The sequence below is a fragment of the Artemia sp. Qi Xiang Cuo genome, chromosome 9 (assembly GCF_049724085.1).
Source record: "Artemia sp. Qi Xiang Cuo chromosome 9, ASM4972408v1, whole genome shotgun sequence".
Lineage (NCBI taxonomy): Eukaryota > Metazoa > Arthropoda > Branchiopoda > Anostraca > Artemiidae > Artemia > Artemia sp. Qi Xiang Cuo.
In genome coordinates this window covers 51,610,406-51,637,673 of record NC_142802.1, presented here as the reverse complement: position 1 = coordinate 51,637,673, position 27,268 = coordinate 51,610,406, and the positions used below count along the sequence as shown (strand labels likewise).

Below are 27,268 nucleotides of genomic sequence, written 5' to 3'. Positions count from 1 at the left end.
TATTGTGAAAGACGGCGGGTGACTTGAAGATATTAAAAGTAGAATAGCCAAGGCTCAGGCTGTTTTTCCACAGTTAAAAAACAGTTTGGAAGAATAGGAAGATAAGTCTGCGAACCAAGATTAGAATATTAGAAGCTACACTGATAGCAGTGGTCAAATATGGCTCTGAAGCATGGGCACTCCAAAAGAAACAGAAGAAGATTTGTTAGATGTTTTCCAGAGAATTGCCTACGGGTTGTTTTGGGTACCCGAGTGACTGACCGTATTTCAAACAGTAGGCTCTACGATCCCACTTTCTAGGACTATAATGACAGAAATGTTGAGATGATTAGGGCACATTCTGCGGATGAAGAATTACAGATTGGCAAAAATTGTCCTTTTCAGCCAACCATCTAGGGCTAAACGGGAAGCAGGACGTCCGCAGTTAGAGTGATTGGATGTCGCAAAGAAAGACTTAAGGGGGATGGAAACTTCCTGGGAGGGTGTAAAGAGGGGGGCTTTGAACAGATTGGGATGGAGGAAGAGCATGCGTAGCTGTGTTAGTCTCAAGCGGCTTGGTGCTGCGGTGAGTTGTTAGTACTAGTATTAGTAGTATCATACGTTTTTATGAAGGAGGGGACGTCAGAGCTATTGGACAGTAATTTGGACAGATGAAGACATATAATTTACTATTTGCTTTTATCAGTTATACATAATTCCTAATATTGATCCAAACAGTAGTTTTTAAAGAATTTTAGAAGTTATCACCTTCGAGCCTCAGTACGAGATTCCCTTCTAGAAATATAAATAAAGAAAATACAAAACTAACTTTAAGGCTTTTGACGATGAACTTGAATTCTTCAGCAGCCATTTCAGTATTCCTGTATGAAGATAAAACTTGTTTAGCATCTTCCAATCTGAAACAAGAAGTAAATAAAGATTAAACACAAAGAAAAAGAGTGCTTATAGAAACCTGATTCTCCCTCTCAAGAATCCTAAAACTGTGTGAATTTGGAACTAGAAGGCTTTAACAAAACGTTAATCTGAAAGGATATTAGTTAAATGTCAGTGTTCAATGACACCCTCAGGTGAAGGTTAGCGGGCGTTTATCATTCTCCCCTAGATGGCCAAAAAATAAGAAGTTAAAAAGCTCTTGTAATATCCAGAAAAAAATGGCTTTTTTTGGCAATGAGCACTCTTTTGCAGCTTAGTCCCCTGGAAGCATTTAAATATGAACCTAAACCCGGAAAAGCAAATTTTCAAAAGATACGTATGCTATTTTATCTTGTATACAAGAACGTAGTTTTTTTCAAATTTACATTTTATTTTAATATTAACTTTTGTTACAGAAAAAAGCCTCTAGATATGATAATCATCTTTCAAATGAGCCCTCTCCCAACATTCTACAGTCACTGGTTCGGTACCAACACGCCTGAGGAAAAAAAACGAAAAAAGGGAGACACATCACTGCTTCCCATGAGAAGAAGTTATTTTCCTTTATATTCAAAATGGGGAACTGTAATCCAGCAGCGTCTTCTAGGGGGGTTCAGGCTATTTTATAAATTTGCATAAATTTGTTTTCGCATAAAAACTTTTGATTGTAAGATTAGCCGAAATAGCATTTACCGTTTCTGAATCAGCTTCAGAAAGTTATTTTTCCTCAATTGATAGTTTGTTTTTAAAACTCACTTTTAAAATTTTTGGCCACTATGGGCTGGATTCCGCTCTCTACTAAGTTGTAGCTATTTCTGCAACTATTATGAAAAAAGACGTTTTCTTCTCTAAAAAGAGAAGAAAAAAACACATTTTTAAAAAGAAGGTGGATGCGTCCATAAGCTAGGAATAAAGTAAAGTGGACTGTGTAGTCACATATAAGAGAATAAGGAAAAACTGTAGAAACGACAAGCACAATACGTGTATGGAAAAAGAAAATAATTAGCTTTATGCCTGTGTTGTTCAAAAAATGACTGGAAAATAGTTCAATATAAACGAGCTTGGAAAGGGTTAAAAAAAAGTGTTTTTTTATTTGACTGATTACAGCGTCTACGAATCGTGCAAACAAAAACGGCATAGAGCAAATGTAAGGTGATAAGATTTACTGATAATGCAGATCTTATAGGTGGCACAACTCAAATTGTAGCTGAATTAATTTCCTCCGTCCTTTAGCAAAATTGATTAATCATAATTTTTTTATTGACTTTACTTTCATATTGTAATTGCACTGTTTAGTGTGTGTATGATCTTATATAATAAAAAACTGGACGTATTTAAGCTTGACCTGAACGTGAACATGTTGAGGAGTTTGGCCTGAGACCTAACAAACTCACGAAACTTTAATCCTCGCCTTTTTCTGATTTTTAAATAATTGTCTTTTTGTTCCCCTTTTTCAAATTTGTGCCCCGAATTACCCCCCTCCCCTCCCACCTAAAATGGATTCAAACGTACATGTTTGATACTATACTCCGCCGTTTATTATAAGAAAAGGTTTGAAAGCCACGGATTCACCATTATCAGTACTGAACTAGATGCCAAGTGTCAACACCTAAAATAATTTTAGGTGTTAAGATTATATTTCATTTTTTTGAACTACTGTGATTGAAGTTCAAGGTTACCACCAGGTAAAAAAAAATCTCTAGAGTCTTGAAAAAAATCAGTAAAAAAAAATCACTAAAACTGTAATTTAGCTGCTTCACCAGACAACATGCTTTTGGATTTTGAAATCACCGATTTAGTCGCTTTTTAGGCTTTTATCAATATGGATAATTTTTCAATAGTAGGTTATGTTTGACACAGGAGTATCAATGAGGAGGGCATGCAGTTACCCCTTAGATTTTTAAAAATGCCTTTGTTTTTGTGTTTGATTCTTCACTAAGCGAAAAAAGGCTCTTTTGGGATATTTGGCCCCTTTTCATCAGATAAATGTCCTTTTTTCTTTGCTTCTTTAGTTAATTTAAATTATGCCCACTCTGAGGTTCCCTGTGACACCCACCCCCTTTCCTTTTACTTCGTAGTCCTTGGTTTTCTTTTCTATAATAGAAATTGTGTTTTTAACTTTTGTTTCGTAGACAGATAAATTAGCTGGACGGTAACTACACAGTTAAATGATAATCTTTGTTAAAAACGCATCTTTGGACGTCAGCTTGACTGAATTGGGGTGAAAGGGAGGATTAACTCATACATTCTAGACACAGTTTATATAATATACCAGTAAGTTTACCGCTTACAGGTATATTATATACCAGTAAGTCTACACCGCTTACAAGTCTACACCGCTTACTCGGTGTAGACTTGAGAAGATATGTGATCCCCGTCCTGCACTGGTATCCGGGATCATTGCTTTTCCTGAGGCGAAAAAAATTTCAATGATTTAAAGAACATGAAAATTGGAACTTGGAATGTTACGACGTTACAAAATGACTATTGTATCGAAATTTTTACTGATGAATTCAGATGATTTCAACTGGACTTTTGCGGGGCTTCGGAAACTCATATCCAAGGGGTAGGAAGCTTGAAAATAGGTGATAGAAAATTGTTTTACTCAGGCAGGAAGGATGGGGTACAAAGACAGGGAGTAGGGCTGATGATGAATAAAGACGGTGTTAAGTCTTGTTTAGGATCGGAAGCTATTAAAAATAGAATATTAATTCCTCATTTTATGACTAAAAATCTCAGGGTATCAGTTATAGTAGTATACGCCCCTGTAGAACCGACTGATGGAGATACTAGTGACTCAGATGAATTTTACTTACAGTTACAGGAGCAAATAGACAAGGTCCCAGGTAGAAATATGATGTTGTTACTGGGAGATTTTAACGCCCAGGTTGGTAGAAATAAGGATAGATGGTATCCCAACTTAGGTAAATTTGGTGTAGGAAAAGAAAACAGTAATGGATACAGACTTTTGCAATTTTGTAGGTATAACAATCTAGTTATAACCAATACAGTGTTTGGTCATAAAATGGCTCATAAGCTAACAGGGTATTCACGTGATGGTAAGACAGCAAACCTTATTGATTATGTTATAGTAAACCGAAGACTGGCAGGATCAATACAAGATACTCGGGTATATAAGAGTGCTGTTATTGATGTTAAAAGTAAAGATCACCATCTAGTAGTGTCAAGGGTTAATTTAAAGCTGAAATATCGGAAGGGTAATTACCTCCCGGGAAGTTATGACGTTAGTAGACTCCAGGATGAGAATTTAAGAGAAACTTTCCAGGAACAGTTGAATACTAAACTTAAGAGTTTCAAATTTGATAAGGTGGAAGATGGTTGGAATAATTTTGGAAAAATAATTTCTGAAGTTGCTGAAGGTGTCTTAGGGAAGAAAGCTAAAACTGCAGCTAAGAATATTAGTGACAAAGCTTTATGTTTAATAGAAAGGAGATAGGACTTGTACAAGAATTATATGAGTGATAGATCACATGAAAAAAAAAAGAAATGTAAAGAAAGTGGAGAAAGCATTGAAATATGAACTAAGGAGGTGTGAAGTGGAGGCCATGAATAAAATTGCCGAGGATTTAGAAGATACAGCTAGACGGCATAATAGTAAAATATTGTACTGGCACGTTAACAAATTGAGAGGTAGTAGTCAATCCGGACTTGTCCCAGTTAAAGATAGGAATGGGGTGGCAATTAGCAATAAGGAAAAAGCTAAAGCGAGATGGGCCGAACATTTTGAGAGCTTGCTTAACCGAGATTGAGTTGCAGGAAAAAATATAGAGGAAAATGAAAAAGTTTGTGATACCTTGGATATGAAGGAAGATTTGTTTTGTGAGGAGGAATTAGCAACAGTACTAAAAGGATTAAAGAATAATAAGGCTCCAGGTGCTGATAGGGTAGTAAACGAGTTTCTTAAATATGGTGGCTCTGAGGTTAGAACTAAGTTATTGAAGATTATGAATATGATTTTTGGCAAAGCGGAAGTACCTAATGATTTTTGGAAAACCTTAATTAAGCCACTTTATAAGAAAGGTGATAAAAGTGAGTGTGGTAATTATCGAGGCATTAGTCATAATTATCGAGGATTAGTGCTATGTACGAGAATATCACTGCTTTGGTTAAGGTAGGAAATGAGGTTAGCAGCTGGTTTTGTATTAAATCAGGAGTTAAGCAGGGTTGTGTTCTATCCTCCTTTATATGGATTATTTTGATGGACTTTATTTTAAGGAGCACAGGAAAGGCAATGGGAGATCACGGAATCAAATGGGGAGGAAAAAGTCTCCTGGACTTGGATTATGCTGATGATTTAAGTATCCTAGATGAAAGTGTGAGCAAAATGAATGAAGTTTTAGAGGTTTTGCAAGTTCAGGGTGCTAGTATTGGTTGGAAAATTAATGTTAGGAAGAACTAAGTCACTAAGGCTAGGAATAAGTGAAGATGAAAAGGTGACGTTGGGTAATGAAAAGATTGATCAGGTGGGCAGCTTCACTTACCTTGGTAGTATTATTAGTAAAGATGGTGGGAGCAGTGAAGACGTTAAAAATAGAATAGCCATGGCTCAGGTTTTTTTTTCTCAGTTAAAAAAAGTCTGGAAGAACAAGAAGATAAGTCTGCAAACCAAGATTAGAATGTTAAAAGCTACAGTGATGACAGTGGTCAAATATGGCTCTAAAGAATGGAAGCTCTGAAAATCGGATGAACATTTTTTACATGTTCTACAGAGGAATTGTTTAAGGATTTTTCTGGGCACCCGGATGACTGACTGTATATCAAGCAATAGGCTGTATAAAAAATGTGGTTCAATACCATTTTCTGGGTCTATAATGAAAACAGGTTGAGGTGGTTAGGGCACGTTGTACGGATGAAGGATGACATATTATCGAAGGTAGTTCTTTTCGGCCAACTATCTAGGGCGAAACGGAAAGCAGGTCGTCCCCGTCTGGGGTGGGAGGACGTCATAAAGAAAGATTTAAAGGAAATGGGAACTTCGTGGGCGGGTGTAAAAAGGGAGGCTTTGAATAGATTGGGGTGGAGGAGAAGCGTGCGTAGCTGTGTTGGCCTCAGGCGGCTTGGTGCTGCGATGAGTTGTTAGTAGTAGTAGTAGTAGTAAGTTTACCGCGGATGATTTCTGGCTCTTAATTCTCGGTGCGAACAAAAAGCTCCTCCCACTTATTTCTGCATTTATTGTCCACTTACTGGTTGAGCCGGCCAAGTGGTTTTGTCAGTACTTGTTCCGTAGGTGATTATTCTTTGTCTACCCGTGAAAAGATCTAATGCCGCTTATGTTTATATCTGCAAAAACGTTCTCTGGAGCACTCGCACCGCGGTCCGGGTTTTTATAATGGGTGAGATAGGGAAAGATCATAGTGGATAATTATATAAACTGTGATTCTAGATTACGCGTAGTTTTGCGTCGCACCCTGTGAGGGTTTTGATTGGCTGGTCCTCCTGCGTCAAACCCCGGGTGACTTTTATTTTAGTCTAAGTGACAAAAAAAGTTATTTTTCAGTTCTTGTTAATTGTTATGACATTGATCTGAATAGTAGGCTTTGTTTTATTTTATACTTTTGACTTCTTGATTAACCTAGGTAGAGATTAAAGTTTACAGAGAGGCTTGATTTACAGGGAGAGCCCTGTTATAGGAGATATCTTTCCTAGGGGACATGAAGAGTTTCAAACGATTGTTGAGCTCGAGGCCCGTCGCAATTTGGGACTATTATTTTGGCACTTATACATAGCAATAAGTACAAGTGGCGTATCCCTACCGGTTGTCAGAAATCGGAAAGGGCAGAGTGCGTAGAAACCCACGCAGTGTTTCGAATTGATTGTGGCACCAATGTGCCAGGAGATTTATAATAGTGGGGCCGGGGAGGACCCTGGCAGGCCAATCAGCTTACGAAGATTGAGAGCAGAATAGTCCACGAGAGACAGTGGACCACTCAGCTACAATACTCTTCTCTAATTTAAGCTAGTAGTGGCATCGATTTGACTCTGACACCTGCTGACATCGCCAGATTACTCTGGTGAAGCTAGAGATCTCCAATAGTGGTGGAGGATTTGATACCCTCCTCAATAAAATTCTCGTCTCTCTCCCCTGTATTTTCCTGAATTGTATTTCCCTTGGTGTATCCTCCAGATCTGTGAGTGTTGGCTGGTGGTGGTTAAACCGAACTGTTTACTTTTCTTTTCAGAACTTTTGCCTTGTCCATTAAGAACCCCAGTTTTTCTGCTATCTATTTAGGAACTTTTTTTACTCTACTTGAGCTAGTTTAATTACTGGAACACCGGTGGAAGATTTTGTAAAATACCATTTCTTTTGGAGTATTTTCGTTGAAAAATGCTGTTTTTAGTGTAATCATTGAAAGACAGAGAAACGACAAATCTTCCCCCTTAGAGATTAAAAAATATTTTGTGTACCTCCCCCCTAAATTTTTGTAAATAACTGTGCACTTTTATCTATAAAACATACAGGTGACACTGGCGCTGTCACAAAAATGTAGGCAAGGCAAGCATTTTTTTTTTCAATTTTTAATAATGCTGACGATAAAAAAAATATGTTCAAAGATGTACCGTACAATAGTTTTTGTTACATATAAAAAAAAACAGCATTTTAGTAATAATTGATTGTTTTCTTCCGTGCCAGGTTTATCAATAACAAAAATAAACGGCTTTAATCGTTAGTCAGGCACATTCGATGGAGATGTTCAGGCAAGTGGCCTCCAAAATGTTGTGATTACTGCAACTTTTTGTCCATAATCTAATATGATTACATTAACATATTCGACGGGTTGAGAAAAGAAAGCTTTCGGCAAAAGGGGAAAAAATTTTAGTCCAAATTTTCGGTATGATCAACACTAAATGTCGAAGCTGTAACTGATACTGAACTTTCGTAATGGTATTACTAGCCAAATTATAGGCACCGCAATAGCGCTACCTAAATAAAGAGCGATGTGGGCACAATGTATTATTATTATTTTTTTGACTAGGGTACTTCGTATAAAAGAAGTTGTGGTAAAAACTTTGAAAGAGGTTCATTCGATTGGAAATTGAAAGTTCTAGTGCCCTTTTTAAAATCGAAAGTGATTGGAGGGCAACCAACCCCAGCCGTAACTTTAAACGAGGTTCATTAATTGGAAATTGAAAGTTCAAGTTCTCTTTTAAGAGCCATAAGCGATGGAGGGTAACTGGCCCCCCCTCTACACCTTATTTTACTCGAACACAATTTATCAAAATTTATGAGGTACCCATTTTGTTCAAATAAGTCCAAAGAATATATAACAATGCATCCAGAGCTGACACAACCCCTCAGAGTCCTGGGCAAGGGTTGCAAGTTATGCCCTGGGGGCATATAGGCTAAGGTTTTTATGGAATGGGTGGTCGTATAAACTTCAGATGGGGATTATTTGATTGGAAATTGTGAGTTATAATGCTCGTTTTTAAGAGTCAAAAGTGACTACAGGGCAACCAGACCCTCTTACGCCCATCATTGCCCAAAACAAACGTCCAATCAAAATTTTGAGAGATCTATTTTCTCCAGAATTTTGTTCCATAAAAAAAAAAAAAAAAAAAAAAAAAAAAAAAAAATCTTGCCTTCCTTTCGAAATTAGCCACCGAGGACTTTCTGGAAGAAAAAGAAATCCTACAAATTGAACCAATCCCGGAATCGTTGCAAGGCCAAGCATGTACCTAAAATTGAAAAAGAAAGTCTTTATCGTAAGTTGAAAAATGTATTAATAAAAGAACAACCTACATGATTAAGGAAGAAGATGAAGGAACATTGCAAACATTATGTTCTAATCTAAATACCTTGACCTATCCTTCATTCTAACCTATAATGAAACAAAAAAATAAATAAACATATATGTAAATGTTTATATAAATGAATGAATGAATGATTTTTATTACCCATCTTTAGCAATACAAAAAAGTAAAAATGGAGTAGAAAAAAAATGAAAAGAAAACAATAAAACACATCGAACAAAACGAACAACTTAAATTAATTCTTCAATAACTAAAAAAAAACAACAAAACAAACAATGGAGAGACTCTTTACATAAAAAGAAAACCATTACACATTACTGACTATAGCTTCAAACATACTATGCATTGGGTCTAAAGATTCCAGGGACTTTTCCCTCCTGGTCGCGATCACGACGAAGGGGTCATCGAGTCCGTAACGTGCTGAAATCTGGCGGTTTCTTCGCCAGGGGAGAAGGCTAAGCAGATATTTTGCAAACTTATAGAAGACTGTACGGATTGTTTTTTATCATCAAAAGTAAACAAAGACCAGAAAGGTGACAAAGCTAAGATATGAGGGGTGGCAAAGGAATTGAAGATCCGTGCTAGAATGCAGCGGTTATATAGACGTTTGCGTGACAAAATCATCCCATACGCTTTTCGGACTTTCTGTTTGAGATCATTTATTAGACAGGATCGGGTAGCTTTAAGATTAGACCCAATTGGCAAACCAAGGTAAGTCATTGATGCTGCTGCAGTGACAGTATTACTACCTAGTGCAAATATGACAGGCGCCAACTCATTCTTACGACAATTAAAAACAACCACCTCGCTTTTTCTGGAGTTGAATTCTAGGCCTATGTTAGCATATTCATTAGACAAAACTCTGAAATTACTCTCTATGACACTGACGGATCTACTCAGATTTAAAATGTCGTTGGCATAATTAACAAGAGACAAATCAATTCCACGAAAAATAAAGCACGTTTTCACCCTCTTCTGAGCCTCGATGATACTGTTTCAAACAGTTCGTGGTAACGAACTGTAAGTAAGGAGCGACCCGGCTCAATGGTAACCGAAACTGTAGAAAACGGAATTTTGATACCAATAGATACATCAAAAGAATCAGATTTTAATGCTGATTTCAAATATATAAGTTTCACCAAGTTTAGCCATACCAATCAAAAGTTACGCGCCTGAGAAAATTTGGCTGATTTTCGAAAAAAGAGGAAAAGACCCCCTAAAAGTTATAGAACCATAATGAAAATCACACCATCATATTAAGCGTTTCATAGAACCCTACTGCGGAGGTTTCAAGCACCTATCTACAAAAATGTGGAATTTTGCATTTTTTACCAGAAGAAAGATCACGGATGCGTGTTTATTTGTTTGTTTGTTTTTTGTTGTTTTTTTCCCCAGGGGTGATCGTATCGACCCAGTGGTCCTAGAATATTGTGGTAGGGCTTATTCGAACAGAAATTAAAAGTTCTAGCGCGCTTTTTAAGTGACAAAAAAAATGGAGGACAGCTAGGCCCCCTCTCAAGCTCATTTTTTTCAAGAATTCACCCGATCAAAATTTTTACATAGCCATTTTATTCAATACTCTCAAAAATACAATATAAACACCTCTGGCGATAATTTTGTCCCCAATCGTCTCCGGGGGGAGGTCTGCAAGCTATGAGCTTTAACCACTGTTAGCGGTTATTCTTGGCAATTGGCAAGTATCCAGCCGTTTTCAGAGGGGATTTTTTTTCTGGGTGTGGGGGGGAGTGGTCGAGGATTATGTGGGAGGATCTTACCATGAAGGAAGGTTTCATGGGAGAAGGGACATTGCTATGAAGGGGGCGCCGGATTTCCCACCATTATTTAAAAAGATCAGAAATTATACATAAAAAAAACAAGTTTTTTAACTGAAAGTAAGGAGCAACATAAAAACAGAAAACGACAGAAAATATTACGTATACGTTTAGGTTCATCCCCTAGTCAATACCTCGCTCTTTAAGCGAAAGATTATTTAGTACTTTCATAAGAGCTATTTATTCTAATTAACGGCATTTGTGATTAAGGGGTCATTTTTAAAGAATTGGAACAAAATTCGAACATTAGCATAAAGAGCAAGGTATTGACTAGGGGGCGAACCCTCTAATATACGTATTAAAAATATAAGAATATAGAGGTTCGTTACGTAAGTTAATTCGTAAGTTACGTATATTTATTACTAATAAAAACGTTCGTAAATAAAATTAAACAGGTTTCGAGAAAGCCATTTAACCAAATAAAAGTAAAATTAATGTTAAATTTTTTTTTTAATTATTCATGCACGGTAAGCCAAAATCAAAACCTGCATTAAGTCAGAAACTTTCAGAAATTAAATTAAAAAAAAAAAGTTTTTTAAACTGAAAGTAAGGAGCGACATTAAAACTTAAAACGAACAGAAATTATTCCGTATATGAAAGGGGCTGTCCCCTCCTCAACGCCTCGCTATTTACGCTAAAGTTTGACTCTGTCTCACAACTTTATTTTTTAAACAATAAAAAACTTTAGCGTAAAGGGCAAAGCGTTGAGGAGGGGACAGCCCCTTTCATATGCGGAATAATTTCTGTTCGTTTTAAGTTTTAATGTCGCTAATTACTTTCAGCTTAAAAAATTTGTTTTTTTTTATTTAATATTATAAAGAGGCGGTGATGATAAAGCCCCTTGGCGAATGCCTTTTCGTATTTTCGTATGAGGAAATCGCATACTGTCGGGCTCTGGTTTTTAGTACCCTTACTCTAACCGTCAACTAAAAATACATGTTCCTATAAGTAGCAATTATAGATCTGTCAAGACCTCTCTTAAACGCAGAGACAAGCAGTTGTGCATGGATACCCGAATCAAAATATAATTCCATATAATTTCATATGCATATGTATCCATATATATATACATATATATATATATATATATATATATATATATATATATATATATATATATATATATATATATATATATATATATATATATATATATATATATATATATATATATATATATATATATATATATATATATATATATATGTATATATGTCTCCTGCATCTCTCATCTTTCTTCTTCTCATTTGGATTATTATGGAGACGGTTTCGCATATTCTCATCACCATAACCAAATCCCAGGCCCTGTGGTGGATTGCTGTAGCCGAGATCAAAATCCAGCTTCCTTGTTACCAAGCAGAGGTTAATATCAGGCATGAAAGTTCAAGAGATTTGAAAGAAAATGCCAGAAGAGTAAGAAAGATAAGATAGATAGATAAGATAAGTTTTATTCTTTATTAAATACACATACAATATTAGATATTATAAATCCCTCAAAGGCTCATTGGCCTGTACAAAGAGGGAAGACATATGAATTACATACTCAAGGATAAAAAACAAAAGAAAATTTAAAATGATCACTTACTCACATATGAAGGAGAAGAAAAGGAAATATAAATAAAATAGAAACTATAGAAAAAATTAGAATAAATAAACTAAATTAATTAATTATATTAAATAGACTCAAAAAAAAAAAATAAAAAAAAAATATTACTATAAGCGAATTCCTGTCGTCGAAACAGACTGTAATTATTAGACTGTAATAAAATGGTGCGAAAACAATAAAATTTAACCTGTCTTTATGAATGCTACTCCTTAGTGAACTATATAAGTTTCACCAATAAATATTGATAATCATACCTGAGGCCTGGGAGTCATAGCGCAAAGAAAGCCACCATAAAACAAACTAAACATTCAGGGGACATCAACTCCACAAAAATTCAAAGACAACGAATAATTTTAAATTACCAATTTTCTTTTTTTATCACAGCATAGACCGTCATTAAAACTCAAAACGAACAGAAATTGTTTCACATGTTAAGAGGGCTGTCCCTACCTCAGCCTCCCCCAGTTCATATGGAAATTTTATAGTGCTATACTGAAAGAATGTGCGAGTACAATAAATTTGCAACCGATTGCCTTTAGAAAAATTTGAACTGGAACTAGTAATGTTTAAAGCAAATGCAAATCAATTAGCTCTTACATTCTTAAGAAATAATAGATAGTGCTTTATATATATTCCTCATTCCAAATCATCTTTCATTGTGTCTGAGCAGTCGTTCTCAAAGAATTAGGACAAAAAATCAAACTTTAGTGCGAAGACTAGGTATTGAGAGGATAATTTCTCTTTGTTTAAAATTCTAATATCGCCTTTAATTTCATTTGAAAGAACTTTTTTTTCAACTTGATTTCTGTTAGTTGTTAGTAGCATAAGTAGTGTAGCTATAATATAAGGTAGCAGAGTGTCCCCCCCATATAGCTACAATGCTTACAACGAGGGTGTCCCCCCATGTAGCTATAATGATAGGTACGGGGCAGGTAGCAAATTACTGTATCAATTAAAGAGAGCAGGCAGGTATAGCTATAACAGTTTCAAGCGGGCAGTCACCCCATGTAGCTATAACAGTTGCAAGCGGGCAGGTAGCCAATGTAGCTATAAAAGTTTCAGGAGGGCAGGTAGCCTTTTTTTTATGATCAGAATCACCGTACCATAAAAATTCGTGCTGTTCACGAAACCATGGTTTTGGTGTTAAATCTCATGTTTTCTGATAGAGTCATGCCCGTTCGCATATCTAATGTTAAACATGATTCTTCATTATGATATGATTATAGGCGTTGACAGAAATGAAAATGGTAAACCATCTGAGGGAATGCTAACTCCTATTCAGAGATACATATTTTTTTTTATTTGGGCGATTCTCAACTGTGTACGGTATAATGCACAATTACCATTTGAACAGTGCTGTAAGGTCCCCTACCCCAACCCAAGGACCCCCTCCCCCCAACCTTTTCCCCTCCCCCAACTCTTGTCCTTAAACCCCCCCAACCCCCTGCTACCCCCCTCCGACCCCCTCCTTTTGACCCCCCTCCCCCCACTTTTTTTTTAACAGAATATATTTTTTCAACTTTTTTTTACATCTCTTAGATTGACAGGTAACATACAACAAAAAAAAATCACATTTAATATTTTCCAAATTCAAAATGAGAATGATATAGAAATGTTAGTCGTGACTTTTACTATTAGAAAAATACTGTTTGCAGTAGCACTTTTTTTTAACTAAATTTTTTTTTGGACTTCGAAATTATTCAACTTTATTTTATTTTTTTATTTTTTATTTTTTTGATCAAGTATAACAGAATATTTATTGTGCGATAGTTTTGACATGGTAAACCATGACAAAACACTACTGAAATATTCCAACTCTTACATTCTTCCAAAATGAACTTTGAAACATCTTCAGAATGTAACAGTGACAAAGTAAACCACGACGAAACACTACAGAAATATTCCAACTCTTACATTTCAACAAAAAAAAAGTCCAAAATGAATTTTTAAACTTCTTAAGAATGTCACACACAAACACACACACACACAGACACACACACAAACACATACACACACACACACAAACACACAAACACACACACACAAACACACAAAAAATCAAAAAATCACACACAAAAAAACCATCTAACACACTCTCTAACACACCATCAATCAAACAAACAAAAAACAACACAAAACAAAACAACAACACAAACAAACACACACACACAAAAAAAACACAAACACACACACAAACACACACACACAAAGACACACGTGTGTGTTTGTGTGTGTGCGTGTGTGTGTCTGTGTGGGGGCGTTTGGGTGAGTGTTTGTGGGAGTGTGTGTTTGAGTGGGTGGGGGTTTGTGTGTGCGGTTTTTTTGTTGTTTGAGTTTGTGTGTGTGTTTTTTTGTTTTTGTCTGTGTGTATGTGTGTTTATGTGTGTGTGTTTGTGTTTTTGTGTATTTGTGTGTGTGTGTGTATATGGTTGTTTGTGTGTTTTTGTGTGTTTGTGTGTTTGTGTGTGTGTGTGTTTGGAGGTGTGTGTTTGTGTGTGTGTCTGTTTTCTTGTGTTTGTGTGTGTGTGTGTTTGTGTGTGTTTGTTTGTGTGTGTGTGTCTTTGTTGGTGGTTGTGTGTGTTTGTGTGTGTGTGTGTGTTTGTGTGTGTGTGTTTGTGTGTGTGTGTTTGTGTGTGTGTGTTTGTGTGTGTGTGTGTGTTGTTTGTGTGTTTTGTGTTTGTGTATGTGTTTTTTTGTGTGTGTTTTTGTTTTTGTTTTTGTTTGTTTGTGTTTGTGTGTGTTTGTTTGTGGGTGGTTTTGTGTTTGTTTTTTGTGTTTTTGTTTGTGTGGGTTTGTCTGTTGCCGTGTGTGTTTTTGGGTGTGTGGGTGGTAGTGTGTGTGTGTGGGTGGTTGTGTTTGATTGATTGTGTGTGTGTGTGTGTTTGTGTGTGTGTGTGTGTGTGTGTGTGTGTGTGTGTGTGTGTGTGTGTGTTGGTGTGTTAGTGTTTGTTAGTTTTGGTGGTTTTTTGAGCGTGTGGGTGAGTGGGTGTGGGTGTGTGTGTGTGTGTGTGAGTGGGTGTGGGTGTGAGTGTGTGTGTGGGTGGGTGTGTTTGTGGTTGTGTGGGTGTTTGTGGTTGTGTGTGTTGGTGTTGGTTTGTGTTTGTGGGTTTGGTTTTGGGAGAGTTTGTGGGCTTGGGGGTGTGTGTGTTGGGTTTGGTTTGTTTGGGTGTTTTGGCGTGTGTGTTTTTGTGTTTTTGAGTTTTTTTGTTTTTGGGCTTGTTTGTTTGGTTGTGAGTGTTATTTTGTGTGTGTGTTTGTGTTTGTGTGTGAGTTTTTGTGTTTGGTTGTGTGTGTGTGTTTGTGTGTGGGTTTGTGTTTTGGTTTGTGTGTGTGTGTGTGTGTGTTTGTGTTTGTTTGTGTGTGTTTTTTTGTTTGTTTTAGTGTGTTGTTGTGTGTGTTTTTGCGTGATTGTTTGGGAGTGCTTGGGTTTGTGTGTGTGTGAGGGTGTGTGTGTTTGTGATTGAGTTGTTTTGAGATGGTTTTGTTGTTTGAGTGAGTTTTTGGGTGTTTGTGTGTGTTTGGTTGGGTGTGTTTTTGTTTGTGTTTGTGGGTGTGTGAGTGGGTGGGGGTGTGGGAGTGTGGGTTAGTGGGGGTGGGTGTGTGTGTGTGTGTGTTTTTGATTGTTTTTTTGTTGTGTTTTGTGTGTGTGTGTTTGTTAGGTGGTGGTTGTGCGGTATTTTTGGTGTGTGTTTTTGTTTTTGTGTTTTAGTGAATGTTTGAGTGTGGTTGTGTGTGTGTGTGTGTGTGTGTTTGTGTGTGTGTGTGTGTGTGTGTGTGTTTGTGTTTGTGTGTGTGTGTGTGTGTGTGTGTGTGTGTTTGTGTGTTGTGTCTTGGTGTGTTTTTTGTTTTTGTTGTTTGTGTGTGTGTGTTTGTGTGTGTGTGTTGTGTGTGTGTGTGTGTTGTGTGTGTGTGTTTGTGTGTGTGTGTTTGTGTGTGTGTGTGTGTTGTGTGTGTGTGTTTGTGTGTGTGTGTGTTTGTTTTTGTGCTTTTTTGTTTTGGTTGTTTTGTGTTTTTGTTGTGTTTTTTTGTGTGTTTTTGTTTGCGTTTTATTTTGTGTGTTTTGGTGTTTTTTTTGGTGTTTGTGTGTATGTTGTTGTGTTTGTTTTTGTTTTTCTGTGTTTTTGTGTGTTTATTTTTGTGTGTGTGTGTGTTTGTGTGTTTGTGTGTTGTGTGTTTTGTCTTTCTTTTGTGTTGTTGTTTTTTTTCTTTCGTGTGTGTGTGTGTGTGTGTTTGTGTGTGTGTGTTTGTGTTTGTTTTGTTGTTTGTGTGTGTTTGTGTGTTTGTGTGTGTGTTTGTGTGTGTGTGTGTTTGTGTGTGTTTGTGTGTGTGTGTGTTTGTGTGTGTGTGTGTGTGTGTGTGTGTGTGTGTGTGTGTGTTTGTGTGTGTGTGTTTGTGTTTGTGTGTGTGTGTGTGTGTGTGTGGGTTTTGGTTCTCGTGTGTGTTTGTGTGTGTGTGTTTGTGTGTGTTTGCTTGTGTGTGCGTTATTTCGTGAGTGTGTTTGTTGTTGGTGTGGTATGTGTTTGTGTGTTAGTTTGTGTGTGTGTGTGTGTGTGTGTGTGTGTGTGTGTGTGTGTTTGTGTGTGTGTGTTTGTGTGTGTGTTTGTGTGTGTGTGTTTGTGTGTGTGTGTGTGTGTGTGTGTTTGTGTTTGTGGGTGTGCGTGTGTGTGGGTTTTTTTGTTTGTGATCGTGTGTGTGTTGATGTTTTATTGTTTTTGTGTGTGAATTCTGAAGATGTTTCGAAATTCATTTTGGACTTGTGTTTTGTGTGTGAGATGTAAGAGTTTGTGAATATTGTCAGTATGTGTTTTTGTCGTGTGTTTACCTTTGTCACTGTTTCATTCTGAAGATGTTTCGAAATTCATTTTGGATTTTTTTTTGTTGAAATGTAAGAGTTGGAATATTTCAGTAGTGTTTTTTCGTGGTTTACCTTTTCACTGTTACATTCTCTAGATGTTTCAAAGTTCATTTTGGATGTTTTTTTGTTGAAATGTAAGAGTTGGAATATTTCTGTAGTGTTTCGTAGTTGTTTATCATGTCACTGTTACATTCCTAATATGTTTCAAAGTTCATTTTGGACTTTTTTTTGTTGAAATATAAGAGCTGGAATATTTCAGTAGTGTTTTGTCATGGTTTACCATGTCAAAACTATCGCACAAAAAATATTCTGTTCTACTTGATCAAAAAATAAAAATAAATAAAGTTGAATAATTTTGAAGTCCAAAAAAAATTTAGTTACAAAAAAGTGCTACTACAAACAGTATTTTTCTAATAGTAAAAGTCACGACTAACATTTCGATATCATTCTCATTTTCAATTTGGAAAATTTTAAATTTGATTTTTTGTTGTTGTATGTATGTTACATGTCATTCTAAGAGATGTAAAAAAAAGTTGAAAAAATATATCATGTTAAAAAAAGCGGGGGGGGGGGGTCGGGGAAGGGGTTGAGGGGGGTTCGGAGGTGGGGAGAGGGTGGTTGGAGGAGGGGGTTGGGGAGGAGGAGGTTAGGGACAGGAGTTGGGGAGGGGGAAAAGTTGGGGGGAGGGTTCCTTGAGGTTGGGGTAGGGGACCTTACAACACTGTTCAAATGGTGGTTGTGTATTATACCGTACAGAGTTGAGAATCGCCCAAATAAAAAAAATATGTATCTCTGAATAGGAGTTACCATTCCCTCAGATGGTTTACCATTTTCATTTCTGTCAACGCCTATTATCATATCATAATGAAGAAAAATGTTTAACATTAGATATGCGAACGGCCATGACTCAATCAGAAAACATGAGAATTAACACCAAAACCATGGTTTCGTGAACAGCACGAATTTTTATGGTACGGTGATTTTGATCATAAAAAAAAGGCTACCTGCCCGCCTGAAACTTTTATAGCTACATTGGCTACCTGCCCGCTTGAAACTGTTATAGCTACATGGGGTGACTGCCCGCTTGAAACTGTTATAGCTACACCTGCCTGCTCTCTTTAATTGATACAGTAATTTGCTACCTGCCCCGTACCTATCATTATAGCTGCATGGGGCGACACCCTCATTGTAAGCATTGTAGCTATATGGGGGGACACTCTGCTACCTTATATTATAGCTACACTACTAGCATACCCAGAACTACACACAGTATGACGAGGCTGGTAACCCTTTAACTAGGATCTTTAAATAAAGGTTCAACTTCTGCACAGCAATGCTTCGACAAAAAGAGCTCATTCTTTGGATTTGCCTTTGGAAATAAGATATAGTTATATATATATATATATAAATATATATAAACTATCACTATCATATATCATATATATATATATATACATATATATATATATATATATATATATATATATATATATATATATATATATATATATATATATATATATATATATATATATATATATATATATATATATATATATATATATATATATATATATATATATATATATATATATATATATATATATATATATATATATATATATATAGGTTTGTCCAGAAAGTATTAGGACTGAATCGATTTAAAAATATTTATTGAGTCAATCTTTACAATTCTTTGAAAAGTTTCAAAATAGGCTCCTTTTGCGTCAATACAGTGCTGCTAGCAGGATTTCCAAGCATTGAAGGCGTCACGGTATGCATTCTCCGGAATAGCCTTGAGAGCCGCGGGGGATGCTGCTTGGATCCCGTCTTTCGCCTCAAAATACTTGCCTTTCAACGGCCTTTTCAGGCGAGGAAACAAAAGAAAGTCCGGGGGGCCAAATTTGGGCTGTACGGCGGCTGCGGAAGCGTTGGGATACCAGCCTTGGTCAGGTAGCTGTTCACTAGAAATGCGGTGTGAGCCGGGTGTTGTCGCGGTGCAGCTTCAAGTTGGCTGCGATGTCTTGTCGAACCCGATTGACCCTTCGGTTGATTCTCTTGAGCACTTCCACATAAAACTGTGCGTTGGCGGTTTGTCCAGGAGGAACAAATTCATGGTGGACGATGCCTTTGACGTCAAAAAAGACAATGACTATCGTTCTCACTTTGGATTTGCTCATTCTTGCCTTTTTTGGGCGAGGAGAGGCCGAAGTGTGCCTCTCGGAAGATTGCCTCTTTGTCTCGGGATCATACTCAAAGATCCAGCATTTGTCACTTGTGATTGCGTTATTCAAAAATTGGTGTTCTGTTTCACACACGTTCAAATTTTCTTGGCACACTTCCACTCTCCGCAATTTCTGGTCGTCAGTGAGCACTTTTGGGACCACCTTCGCGCACACCTTGCGCATGTTCAAATGTACCGTCACAATGTCATGAACGACAGATTTTGGTAAATTAACATTTGGGAAATTAAACGAATACTTAGTCCACGGTCTGGGTTCAAAACTTTGAGCAAACGAGTCACATTGTCGGTTTTTGTCGAAGTCGAAGGTCTTCCAGCACGTTCTGCATCAGCGACCTCTTCCCGGCCCTCCAAAAAGGCCTGGTGCCACCGAAATACTCCAGTTATTGCTAAAGCAACATCTGCGTAAGCCTGCTTGATCATATCAAAAGTCTCTGTTGCAGATTTACCGAGTTTCACACATAATTTAATCGTGTACCTCTGCTCTAACGAACGCTGCATTTTCGGTTTGCACCACTCATAGAAAACACGTCATGTAATAATGCCTGTCCTGACTTTCCAGGTGCTCGGAGACAACTGCCCAGCAGCTCGTTCAGGGTTGCCACCCTGGCCTTGAAGAGTTTACTGAATCTGAGAGGAAAAATTTACTAAATTGCATCTGTTTTTACTAAATGCTCAAAAAAAATTTTGCGCGTGCGGCTACCGCCACGCACCATCAAGCATCGATTTTTACTATAAGAGGATAATCAATTGGATTTCCACAGTCTTTTTTTATTTTTTCTTTTTCTTTTTCTCGTTTCCTCTTTTCGTTCGTTTTCATAGTATGATTGAAAATTACGGAAACCCATAAGTTAAAAAATCCTTTTACTACTGGATAAGCTTCATATTCCAGATGCGGTGTATCCAAGACGTCAAACAACAGTCTGGAATCTTATATTCTGGAAATCCTGCTGGTGAAGCCCGGCGTTAAATTTATCAATGGTCTTCAGGCCACAAAATTTAGATATATTAAAAAATGAAAAAACAGTTAATAAATACAAACAGCTAAAAATCATATTAACGTAGCAATTCGGGCATTGGACTGCTAAGCATCTGAAGTGTATTTGAAACTGGGAGCTTTAAATATTTGTCCCCCCAGCTTCCGTTTTTAGGTTCCAAATCTAAACCCTCGTGTTTTACATTTTTAAGTGGAAATTTACCAGTTCAAAAACACTAATTGGGCTGGTCTTTAAATAAGGGATAAGCTGCCTACAAAGATTTCTGGCAAATTTTAAAGCAACTAATTTAGGTTTTTTTTTAACTGATTTTTTTCTGGATTCTCTCTCGTTCGTATTCAAGGAAATCAAAAACCAATACAATCTATGTCACTTCAAAGCGGAAATAACGTAATAGCCTACCGGTTTAGTTGTAAAAATATATAAATTAAAAAGTGCACCTCAAATTGGACTAGGGCTGCCAAGAAATAGAAAAGTTGTATAACATTCAATAATTAGTTAAAAAAAATAACATTGTGTCAATAGTCTTCAGGTCAGGCAAATCATACAAATTGAAAAGTAAGAAGAAAAATATGTAATCACAATTAAAAAAAAGTCGCACTTAAAAGACTTTAATCGTCCTTGGTCTCATCCAAATTGAAAGTATCAACCAGTGTCAAATTCTGACGGAAGGGATCTATTTGTTTCCATGTCTTGATAGCCCGAGTCAAATCGCTGGGGATCATCCAATCATGTACTCCACTTGACGACCTGAGAACAAGTTGCTTCGTTTTCATCAGGGACGAAACACTCAAGACCTTTAGCCTATTCCGGTTTTTAGTTTTGATGACTAACAAAATAAAGAACTGTCTCTCTGCTCCAGCACTTGAATGGGGCAAGCTGCAGAGAGTTAGAAAGAGCTTGGGCAAGTATGGAAAAAGTTCGTTTCCAGCAGCGTCTTTAAAAGGGAACAAGGCTAACTAACAAACGTAGCATCGGTTATGAGAGTCTGGAAAAATTTTCTGAAAACAAATTAAGCCGGCATACCAGTCCTGATTTTAAATAGTTTGCTTTTCAAAGCGAGTATCAAGAAGAAGCCGAGAGAAAAGTAGAAATTTTTAAGCGCTAGGGTTGACACAAAATCGCAAAAATAAGAGCAATAGTAGCAATAATATATAACGTAATCGAAATCAGATTTTGTAATGAACGGACCCTAATTTTTTCCTCTGAATTCATGGAAAATAACAAAAGTTTTGTTTACTACAAGTCATGACTTTTATCTAGATTTCGGAAAATTTACTAGATCCTCTAAATATACTAGATTTATTTTTTACTAGATCTAGTAAAATCCTACTGACGGTGGCAACCCTGAGCTCGTTTTTTGGCTAGGAAGCCCTCTACCGAATCCAGTCAGAGCACGAACGCTCCAAAGTACAGTCATGGCGAAAGAAAATTAGTCCTATTATTTCTATTCCCACGTTTGAAATGTCCGTCTCTTCAAAAGTAACGTACTGTGTGGCGGCATTGAAGGCATATTTTATTAGATGCAGTAAAATTTTAAACCTCGTTGAAGTCACTATCAGGAAAGGGTCATATTTACATAGCTGGGTTTCATAGGTTATGATCTGTTGTCTTAACCCTCCCTCCCTCTCTCTGATTCCAGGCTTTATGAACATTTATAAAGTTTTTACAGCTCTTTCAAATCGATATAAATAAATGAGGTACTTTGTTGTGAATTTTATTTCAGGTTTGGCGTTAATGAACTTCAAAATTAATTAACAAAAAAAAACGCATGACAAATATAACACTATATTCCACAAAGGCTCCATAGCCTGTAAAGGAGTCGGATACAAATTTATTGCTATAAAACTATAAAATCTAAGATTCCAGATACACACTTTGAATAGATTGGGATGAAGGGGGAGCTTCCGTAGCTGTGTTGGCCTCCGGCCGCTCGGTTCTGCCGTGAGTTGTTAGTAGTAGAAGTAGCATAGAAGATTAAATATAAATACAAAATATACCATACCTAATAATGTTAAAGTCAATTATTAAATACATTTAAATTTCGGATAATAATTTAATTAATGCTTGTATACAATTTTGAATAGTTTTCCCTGGCTTTATTTTATTCATATAACATAGGGATTACTAATGGTCCGGCTCCCTTTTTTCCCAACATTGACACTGCCATGTCACATGATCGAGGAATAAGTTTTCTTTTAAATATAAATTTATGTTGTTCAATGAGTATTATCATCATAAATACCCTATAAGAAGTATAAATAACAGTATGATAAAAATAACATTCCTAGTATTTGCTCTTCATTTTAGGAAGGGTAGAGGATGTGTCGACCAAATTTTCACTCTTAAGTTAATAATTGAGAAGTACCGGAGTTGCCAAATACATTTAGTCCTCAGTTTTATAGATTATGAGCGAGGGTTCGATTCTGTAGAGAGGAGAGTTTCAGCGAAGGTCTTATCCTTGTATGGTATACCAGAAAAATACATTAAAGTGATTAGTAGTTATGTACGAGATTAACACTGCTGTGGTTAAGATAGAAAAGGAGGTTAACAGCTGGTTTCGTATTAAATCAGGAGTTAAGTAGGGTTTTTCGGCCATCTATCTAGGGCTAAACGGAAAGCAGGTCGTCCACGCTTGGGGTGGGAGGATGTCGTAAACAAAGACTTATGGGAAATGGTAACTTCCTGGGAGGGTGTTAAGAGAAAGGCTTTGAATAGATCAGGATGAAGGAGGATTGTGCGTAGCTGTGTTGGCTTCAGGCGGCTTGGTGCTCTGGTGAGTTGTTAGAAGCAGTAGTAATTAAACTTATCTAAAACCCATTATGTACATGTGGGTTATCAAAAGGGTATATCAGCAACATACCAACAACGTCTTAGGGTATTAAGCTAACAATTACAAGGCTACAATATTTCTACTAATTTTGTTACTATTTCTAATACTGTTCTTGATCTACTAAACTTGATCAAACTTGATCAAAACGAACTTTTGAACTTGATCAAAATAGTTTTAGTGAATCCAGGTTATCAAAATGGTATAGGCCAGATATCTCAGGGCCGGAATAGGGTATAAAGTAGAAACGTTCAGGGAAGTTAACCAATTGCAAACGAACAGAAATTAATTTAAAAAATTTTTGTGTACAAACCTCCACCCAGACACTTCATCACTTCGAAATATAACTGCAACCAGAGCACCTACAACTCTTCCCAGACTAAGCAGCAGGCCATTGAGGCAGACTAGCTTTCCTCTAGAATTTGTTGGTGCCATTTCACCGATGTACATTGTAACAGTTGATGATGCCAAACCTAGAAACGTATAAACTGCAAAGTATGTAGGCAACTAGGCAAGAAAATTTCGGTTCTCCCTAGAATCGAGTCATCGGTACTCGGGCCGATGTCCTTTGGGATTTATAATCAGGGTAAGAGAGAAAGATGTTCAAGCAGTCAAAATCATCCCATCTCGTTCTTTAGCCTTAATTAAATAAAAAAAAAAACAAGTTTTTTTTAACTGAAAGTAAGGAGCAACATTAAAACTTAAAACGAACAGAAATTATTCCGTATATGAAGGGGCTGTCCCCTCCTCAATACCTCGCTCTTTACGCTAAAGTTTTTTATTGTTTTAAGAGAAAGAATTGCCGTCCAATTTTTTTTGTCACTTAAAAAGGACTTTTAATTTCCGTTCAAATGAGCCCTCTTACGATATTCTAGGACTGCTGGATCGATACGATCACCCCTGGGAAAAAAAACAACAAACAAAAAAATAAACATGCATCCGTGATCTTTCTTCTGGTAAAAAATAAAAAATTCACATTTTTGCATATAGGAGCTTCAAACTTCCACATCAAGTTTTCCTGATACGCTGAATCCGATGGCGTGATTTTCATTAAAGTTCTAAGACTTTTTGGGGGTGTTTCCCCCTTTTTTTGAAAATAAGGCAAATTTTCTTAGGCGCGTAACTTTTGATGGTTAAAACTAAACTTAATGAAACTTACATATTTGAAATCAGCATAGCAATCGCTTTTAATGCCATCTATAGTATTTCAATGCTATTATGGATGAGTTTGCTTCCTTGTTGTTATCTGGAAAAAGTGTCTAAATTATTTTGAAGTTTACTTCCTATTGTTGTTTACCCTCTAATGATAGATTATCTGCTAAGTAGTGTTTGTAAAAACTTGAACTATTGGAATAGGGCTTTTTCTTTAGGCCTTTTTACCAGCGCCATCTTTTTCTTGAGTAAATTGGCGCGCCATCTATAGTATCATTTATAATTAAATTTTACCAATAAGCGAGCAGAAGAGGGGAGTTTCTCGTCGCAAGGGCCGTTGTACCTGCCGGGAGTGTTACTCCCTTAAACTGTGGGAATCAGGTAGCAAGAAACTACGCTTCCCTCGCTTATTAGCACGCCCACGGACTGATTTTTGGACTATTCTTTGGCATCCGATTGCAATGTCGGAGAAAAGAGATAAAGGTGAAAAGCTTATTATCAATCCGGTACTGAGCTTTTTAACACGTGTCATGAATGATGGACTGAAAATAGAAGTGATCACGGCAACTGCCCTGAGTTTTTTCACTCTTGAGCAAATTATTGAAGCTAAAGCTGTACTGCATGAGGAGCTAAAAGTCGAGACCCGGCTGATTAAGCATAGTAAGAAGGAGGATGAGAACGTAATAGATATGTGCAGATGGTTTAACCAAGCTGCAACTCGCGATAAAAAGCTGATTCCTACCTTTGTGATCCTAACGCCATGCTCTGTTCCTACTGTCGGGGAATCCACCTCACTGACAGCTATCTGTCGGCTCAACGAAATCAAGCGTAAGGTCGATGGACTACACGAAATGGCACAAAATCGGCCACTGACCTGGAAACCGAGCGAACCCGCGGAGGAGCCCCCCCCTCCGGCCCAGTTACGCTGTTGTCCTCAAAAACTTACCTGACAGTTTAAATACACCTAGTGAGCGAAAGGAATTTATTGACAAGGTCTGTCCGAACAGCGAGGAAATAAGTGAGCTTCGTAAACTGAAGAGTGACTGGAAACTAGTGGTGAAATCTAAGAAAACTGCTGATACAATTGCCTCAACACTGAAAAGTGATAAATGTGGTGTTACTGCGTCCGTACGCTCACCGAGCTATATTGGTGTACTCAAGCGCGTCCCTGAAGACCTGAATGAGCAGTCAGTGCACGAACTTATCCCCCGAGCTACAAAAGTTATGCAATATGGATCCTCTCGTGCGTTCAAAGTTTATTTTGAGTCACGACACGAGCTCGAAATCTTCGTTCGCAACTCCATTAAAGTGCACTACGAAAAACTACCCGCCGAAGTATTCGTGTTCACTCCAAGACGATGCTACTCGTGTCATACAGTCGGTCATTTAGCATCCGAGTGCACCAATCAGCCCAAATGTTCCAGATGTGGATCCGTAGAACATAAATCTGATCGTCTCAATCCCTGTAAACAACCGCTTTTTTGCATAAGCTGCAACACTAGTGGACATTCTTGCTACAGCGTCCGTTGCTCGGCAAATAAACCTGCAAACGCAGACTCAAAAGCTAATAGGCTTGCCCGTGCTACTCAATGAACCTTTTATCTTGGAATATGAATGGGAATTTCGCAGAAAGGCACCCAATAATTTGTGAAATGCTAAAAAGCAATCAAATTGTGTGTATCCAAGAGCACTTTGCTCTTCCTATTTCTGTAGGTCAACTGGAAATTTTCCGTGCTAATAACATGTATGTTGTGCCTGCTGTCAGAAAAAAGGACCAAGGAAGCCCCTCCGGGGGTCTCGTGACGTATATTAGAAACGATGTTGAATCAAAGTTGTTTTTTTCAACGCAAAACATTCTAGCGGTTCAAGTGTGTAATTTTGTTGTTGTGAATGTATACATGCCAACCGACTATCGTGATGACGCATCTCATTCCGAATTTGCGCAAAGTTTACGTAAATTAGCTGAATGTCTTAGCAAAATCCGATTAGAAAGATTGCCTTGTGTAATATTAGGTGATTTTAACTGTCCTATGAGTGCTGAATTTACTGAAACTAACGCGCTTTTTACCGGTGATCGTGAAAGTATGGTACATGGTCTCCTAGATGATACATTCACCGTTTTAGAAAAAAACCAAAATTTTACATACATACATAACACAGGAAGTACTTCTAATTTAGACCATGTTATTTGCTCTAAAGACCTACTCCCTACTTCAGTACGGGTGTCTGACACTACTTTTACTTCTGACCATTTTTCAATAGAACTGCAAATCACACCTCCCGCTACACAATCTGAGCATCCACACCAAAATAACGCAGCAAAAACTACAAAAAAAATGGACACAAATACGGGATTGGAATAATGTTAATACGTCTGTTTACATGCAAGTTTCGGATGAAATTTTAGCTAAAATTAAAATCCCATTTAACCTTCGGATCCAGTCACGACGAATTGAACCGAAAGAGGCCCGACTTGAACTTGATATATATGCTGCCCAAATTACACACGCTCTTCGCTCAGCTGAGGAAGCTGCTGTTCCCATAAAGAAAATTAAGACCGGTACGCAAGTTTCAGGTTGGTCGCAAAATGCTGGCCTAGTTAATGCATGCAACCAGGCAAAATTTTGGCTTTCTGTTTGGAAGGAGTGTGGACGGCCGAGAATTGGGGTTGTAAATGCCGTTAGACTCCTTACAAAAAGAGAGTTTGGAAAACAATTGGCTCTCCACCGGTCTAATGTAATTGCTAAGTCTTCTGAAGATGCTCTACGAAATCCTGACCTTATATGGAAGACTCTTTCCGAAAGAAAGCCGAATTTTGCTGCATCTTCAATTTCCCTTGAATCTTGGAGAACTTATTACGAACAAGAATTTAAATCCCCTGTCCGACTCTTAGCGCAAAATACAAGGCAGAGCTGCATAATTTCCTATCAAGCACCGACCGTTCTGACGTTACTGTGTCGGTATCCGAGGTTCAGAACGTGCTCCGTCGCATTAAAAAGAAAAAGTCACGAGGTGCTGATGGAATTTCTACTCTTCATTTAAAAAACTCATCTTCAATGCTCAGTCAGCACCTT

At 37.2% G+C, this 27,268-nt stretch overlaps 1 protein-coding gene across 2 annotated transcripts in view; it reads right to left on the bottom strand.

The window, feature by feature from the left end:
* The window catches only part of LOC148948777 (proton myo-inositol cotransporter-like), a 114,355-nt gene that overhangs the window by 24,397 nt on the left and 62,690 nt on the right, over positions 1–27,268 (bottom strand). For both annotated transcript variants that reach the window (XM_089094674.1, XM_089094676.1), the window contains exons 5-7: positions 23,356–23,515; positions 8,512–8,607; positions 809–896 (exon numbers count right to left, since the gene is read on the bottom strand). In XM_089094674.1, coding sequence (XP_088950800.1) covers positions 809–896; positions 8,512–8,607; positions 23,356–23,515 — 344 coding nt within the window. The remainder of the gene's footprint in view (positions 1–808; positions 897–8,511; positions 8,608–23,355; positions 23,516–27,268) is intronic.